The sequence below is a fragment of the Solanum stenotomum genome, chromosome 12, assembly GCF_019186545.1.
Source record: "Solanum stenotomum isolate F172 chromosome 12, ASM1918654v1, whole genome shotgun sequence".
NCBI lineage: Eukaryota > Viridiplantae > Streptophyta > Magnoliopsida > Solanales > Solanaceae > Solanum > Solanum stenotomum.
In genome coordinates, this window is record NC_064293.1 from 49,805,648 (window position 1) to 49,812,013 (window position 6,366).

General features: G+C 33.6%; 1 protein-coding gene across 1 annotated transcript; it reads left to right on the top strand.

Annotated features, from left to right (window-relative positions):
* Positions 1-1,379: 1,379 nt before the first annotated feature.
* LOC125849065 (uncharacterized) lies at positions 1,380-4,909 on the top strand. Its single transcript, XM_049529064.1, has 2 exons — positions 1,380-2,302; positions 3,288-4,909. The coding sequence occupies exons 1-2, from the start codon at positions 1,592-1,594 to the stop codon at positions 4,572-4,574; spliced, it is 1,998 nt and encodes a 665-aa protein (XP_049385021.1). The 5' UTR covers positions 1,380-1,591; the 3' UTR covers positions 4,575-4,909.
* Positions 4,910-6,366: the final 1,457 nt, after the last annotated feature.

Genomic DNA, 6,366 nt, shown 5'->3' on the forward strand with positions numbered 1-6,366 from the left:
ATTTAATTTAATATCATTTATAAAGTTTCTTATTTGTCTAGTATAAGTTTTAAATAATTAATTTTATTTTTAAAATTTATATAATTTTATGATCGCAATTGTGCATCCAAACAAAACATGTGTAATTATACTGTGGCATCCAAACAGAACATGTGTAATTATACTGTGGCATCCAAACAGGACATGTGTAATTACTAAGCTGGTAATTACTACCCTAATAATTACACCAATTCCAATTACCAAGTGACTAACAGACCCTAAATGAATTGTTGGTACTTTTTTATTGTCCAAAATATATGAATTTTTAAAAGTTCAAGAACTTTTAATTTTTTTTCTTCTAAAATTACCCTTCTTCTTAATGTGATTTCCAACTACTTTTAAATCCTAAATAATGATCATCTCTCCTTTTTAAGAAGAGGCTGAGAAGAATCAAAAGGAGAATATTAATAAATTAGCTTTTAATTAATATATCTAAAGATCTTTCTTAAAAAATAAAAAGTGTGTTACACCTCAACAATTTATTTTTATAAGTAATAATTATCAATGCATAAGACAGATAAGGAAATATAGTGTAAAATTTCAAATCTCAAAATTGCAAATTTGGAAGAAATCTTTGAAATTTACTCATCTTAATTACTGCTCTAATTTTGTTTATAGAATATTAAATAATACAGCCATACAGGCATGGAAGAAGTTAAAAATTGGGCATGACTTGGGGATGTATTACCAATTTACCACAGTTCCCCGGAATAAATTTTGGCGCCTTTTTTCACTTCTGCATGCTGTTTCTGAATCATCAGCTTTTTCACTCAACTGAAAAAGATCTATGGCTTTCAATATTTATATCAAATTAATAAAATATAAAAACAAGTGTTTTAACATAAAAATCATATCATTAAAATTATATGCATTTTAATTGTAATTTATGACCTTTAATATAAATTATTTGATCTGGGTGTACATAAATACATGAATCTCTCTTTCATGAATTTTTTTTGTTAATTCTGTGAGAAATTATCTCTGAACATTAGTGGTAAGCAAATGCATGTCCTTTTTACTGGGCTAATGATGGGATCAATCTTTCTTCTCTCTCATCAGTATCAATCTTTTCTGGTTTTGTTTTCTCTTTTTTATAACTAAATCATGTTTTTCCATGTGTCATTCTTCACATTCTGTACTATTTTCTCTTATTGTTATTTGTATTCTTGAAGCTACTTCAACTATTGATTATTGTGTGTACTCTAAGCTTTAACATTACACATTATTTGAGTATTAATTCTTCTCTTTTGAGTACATGTTTATCAATTTACTAGTCGGTATATATTGATTATACACATATTATACGTATATTATATATCCACAAGCTATTTTTAGTACTTATCACAGTAGGGTCTTCTCTTATTATTATCTTTAAGTAGTAGTTGTTTTGTGGGTCAAGTTCCTTTATGTCATTCATTCCTATCTCTTTGCGATTGTTAACTCTGTGAAGTTTTCTTGTTGCAGAATCTTCAATTTTCCCTCTGGAACTTGTTTGGTAAAATTTGAGCTTTGTTGCTCCAGTTATCTGTGTACTCATAATCTGTTTGTTAGAATGCCTCCAACGTATTTTCCTCTTCGGTGGGAGAGCACAGGGGATCAATGGTGGTATGCTTCGCCAATTGATTATGCAGCTGCTAATGGTCATTATGATTTGGTCCGTGAGCTTCTTCGATTAGATGGAAATCACCTTATTAAGCTCACTTCACTACGTAGGATTCGAAGGCTTGAGTCTGTTTGGGATGATGAAGAACAGTTTGATGATGTGGCTAGATGCCGCTCTCAAGTTGCTAGAAAACTGATGCTTGAATGTGACACCAAGAAAGGGAAAAATTCACTTCTTAAAGCTGGCTATGGTGGGTGGCTTTTATATACTGCTGCCTCTGCTGGAAACCTGTCTTTTGTTCAAGAATTGCTTGAAAGAAACCCGCTTTTGGTGTTTGGAGAAGGGGAATATGGTGTCACTGATATATTATATGCTGCTGCTAGGAGTAAAAGTTGTGATCTTTTTAAGGTTCTGTTTGATTTTGCTATCACCCCGAGGTTTCTGGTGCGTGATGGTGGTGAGATGGATAAACATATTGGTGAGGTTCCATCTGCTTATAAGTGGGAGATGATGAATAGAGCAATTCATGCTGCTGCTAGAGGAGGTAATCTTCAGGTACTGAAGGAGCTTCTTGCTGAATGCTGTGATGATATCTTAGCTTATAGAGACATTCAGGGTGCAACACCCTTGCATGCAGCTACTGGCAAGGGGCAAGTTGAGGTATGACTTGCTTGCTTACCAGTTTGAGCCTTTTGCATTGTTTGTTTACCAGTTTGAGGATTTTGGAGACCTCTTTGAGTACTCTTGTTGCATTCTAGTTCCCAAGAACGTCTATGATTGGTTCGAAGAATGTCTTGAGATTCAATCAATTACGGATGATATAACTAGTACATACGTTCCTCCCCACGTCAATATATTTTACTTGTTTAGGAGGAGTTATGCTTACTTGTTCTCCTGTACAAGTAGCTATTGGGCTTGCTATGACTTTTTGAATCATGTCTTTGGTACTTCTAACTTTGTTCTTTTGTTCATCATATATCTATGAGAAAAATCGGATATTAAATTTAGGGGTCTACATGTAAACTAATCTAAAGAAAAATTTCTTAGTCAGCAATTATCTACTACTTATTGTATGAGGCTCTTGTACTAGTCACTGTACGTTAGCAGAAGGTGGTAGAATTTTGCTAATCATCTGTTTTCCCTTGTTGCCTTACTCAAGTCTTAGTTAATGTCTACTTTAAAAAGTTTTCCTGTTCAGACATCTCTCTGTAAACTTTGCCTAGCTTGTCCACTTTTAATTCGAGATGGGAATATAACTGAGATATTTGACTATGTACTTGACCTATACTTGGGAGTTAAGAGGTGAGATAATTAACTTTTCTTTTCACAGATGTTTGTTTATGACCTGATCTGAGACTTTGCAAAGACTCTAGTCAGGATTTACTCATCCATATTTTTTAAAACAGAAGAAGAAAAAAAAGATTAGCTGGATTTTTGGATACTATTCTCATCTAATAATAAATGTTTGATCTTGTGTTGAAGATTATCTCGGAGCAAGCTTAGATGATGTAACTGTTGTGATCTCGAAATCTTAAGTATCTGTAAGAAACAATAATAATGTTAGCAGTTAGGGTAATATTTTTGCAGTTCCTTAATTAGGTCTGGATTTCCTTTGTGCCTTATATCATTCTGTTAATGGTTGCAGGTTGTCCAACATCTTATAAAAAGTTTTGATATTATTAACTCCACAGACAATCAAGGCAACACTGCACTACATATTGCTGCTTCCAGGGGCCAATTAGCTGTTGTTGAAGCTTTAATTGTTGCATCAAGCTCATTGGTCTATTTGAGAAACAATGCCGGAGAAACATTTCTCCATGTCGCCATTACTGGTTTCCAAACTCCTTGTTTCCGTAGATTGGACCATCAAATCCAGCTCATGAAGCAATTAGTTTGTGGGAAGTTTTTCAACATTGAAGAAATTGTCAATGCTGAAAATAAGGATGGTAGAACCGCACTTCATTTGGCTGTCATTGGAAATATTCATTCTGAACTTGTGGAATTACTAATGACTGTCCGCTCTGTGAATGTTAATACTCGTGATAAGGATGGAATGACACCACTTGATATCCTTAGGCAACGGCCACGTTCTGCTTCATCAGAACTCCTCACAAAACAGTTGATCTCTGCTGGGGGAATTTTTAGTAAACACGATTATTCAGCAAGGAGAGTTGTAGCATCCCATTTAAAAATGCAACACGTAGGTAGCAGTCCTGGCACTTCCTTCAGAATCTCTGACACCGAAATCTTCTTATACACGGGCATTGAGCGTGATGGCAATGAAAGCGCAGATCTGAGCACCTCAACTGATCTGAGTCAACATAATGTGAACACTGAAAATGATTGTTCTAGAAATGAGGGTAAAACCAATTCTGCAAATAATGCTGCACAAAGGCTGAAACGCTTTTTCTATTGGCCAAAAATAAGGAAAGGAGATACTCAGAGGCTCAAGAAATTGGCGGATCAAAGTTCTGCTAGAAATTCAGAAGCAGCACCAGTTCCTCTTCGACAGAGATTCTCCAAGCCTTCCTCTCTTCCAAACAACAAGCGGACACTCTCTGTTAGAAGTAACCTTCCAAGTCCAACAGCTAAGAAGAAACTTGCTTCAGGGCTAGTAAATGGTGTCATGCTGGCCATACCACATCTTAGTGTCCGCCGTAGATCATCTTGCTCTAGTTCATTCTCAATTTCATCAGTGTCTTCACACACTTCATTGGACCAACAAAAGGCCACTCAAATTGAGAATGAGCTTGCTAGACCTTCTAGTTCTAATCACGTAAGGGCAAAATCATCAGATTCGATATACAAACAAAACAAGAGTTTGGTGAACCAGTACTTGTGTTTTGGTGCTTCGGAACAAACTGTCAAAGCCACTTCAAGTGAACTGAGGCCATATGAAATTTACGAGCGCTCTGTTCTATCCACGGCCTGATCTTCTAGACTCTGAGGAATTCTGGTTTATATAATCAGAAATGGAAATGATGGTGATGGCTCATACGGTGGACTCCATTAATTTGGCAGGTCAAGTGAGCTCTTAGTTCAATACATCTACATGTCCCCCATAGTTTAATAGCCTTCAAGAAGTAGTATCTTCGCTCTGTTTGATGTTTTAATTACATTTTGTAACACCTCTGTCTGTTGTAACTTAAAGAACTAATTTGTCAAGCTTTCTTAATTGTAGTTGTGTGCAAGTTTTTCTTGAAGAAGGATGTATAATAAAACGTTGCTTTTAGTAAGTTTAAGCAGAACGTTTGCTAGATTATGTCATTACTGAAACTAACAGTGTTGTCAATTCCTTAAGCATGAAGTGCCAATGACCTTCAAAATAGGTAGTTTTGAACTTTTGTCCCCTTCTTGCTCGGTCGCTAACTTTCATAGACTTATTAAACTTGAAGTTTTACCTAGCCAGCACTCAAAATTTCAAGACGATCCGATCCACCTTTGAGACCATTCTTCTAAATCACCAACTTTTTGGTTAGCTTTATGTTCATTAAGATTGGGATAAAATTACAGTTCAATGCCTTTGGGCCATCTAGTTTACTATACATACCTATACAATATATACAGTCAAAATGTATAGTAGTGTATAATTCGACTATGTTTAGTAAACTAGATGTCTGAGTGATACATTTAGGTAAGTTTCGGTTAACAGAAGGTCCTCTGATAAATGGACTAAACATTTGGGCCGAACTGTTTATCCTGGTAGTCTAAGTTCAAAGAAATAGGATTTCGCTCTCTAGAATGTTTAGTTTATGGTAGCAAACTAGTCACAATCCCTAATATAATTATTAAAAATATATACACTTTAAAATAATTATTAAACATATCAATATTTTAGAAAATAAATTGTATCTTAATATAATTAATTTATTTTCCTTTTATTTCTCAAATCAGACTCGAATTAGACCCTTTTTTTACTCCCTCATCTCGTAAAAAATAAAAATAAAAATACACCCATTACCCACTTACCCCTCTTTTTAGGTTTTACCTCAAATTACTCCTCCCTCTTCCCTTTTTCACCATTGTTATCTCCTTTCCCTGTTTAAGAAAATCAACTCTTCCAATTTTTTACACTTTGTTCAACAAATCTCACAATTAATTAAAAAGATTTTTCAACCATTGATAAAGGTAAATTCGAAGTCAACAAGTACTTTGTGAGATGTCTTGTGATTTTGTTTTCATAATTACCAAGTATTTTGTATTTCGAATTTTTCGTCTTTAAACAATATTGTTTGGTTTTTTTTGTGAGGTTTTCATATTCACCAAGTATTTTATGAGATTTTCCTCTTTTACATATTTCGGATTTTTCATTTTTTAAACTCTATTGTTCGATTTTTTTGTGATTTTATTTCCATATTTGAGATTTAATAGATTGTAGTAATCGGCATTAGCATTCACACATCATATATTGTTTGATTTTTTATACATTCATAATTAATAATTTCAAATTTTGTTTATAGGGTTACTAATATATGAACAAGTGAATACGGATTTGAATTTAGGTTTGGGGAAAAGAAATTAAAAAAAAACAACATAGAAGGAGAAAAAGAAGAACAAGAAGAAGAAGAAGAAGACAGTTGAATTGTATTCATATTAATTTTTGTTTGTCAATTATTTTTCTTTTACTCAGCATTTTATATTTTTATTAAGAACATTGTATTTCCTTTTTAGTTTGTAGTCATTCAAATAGGTATGTCAAATTGATTTATATTTCTTAAGCATAG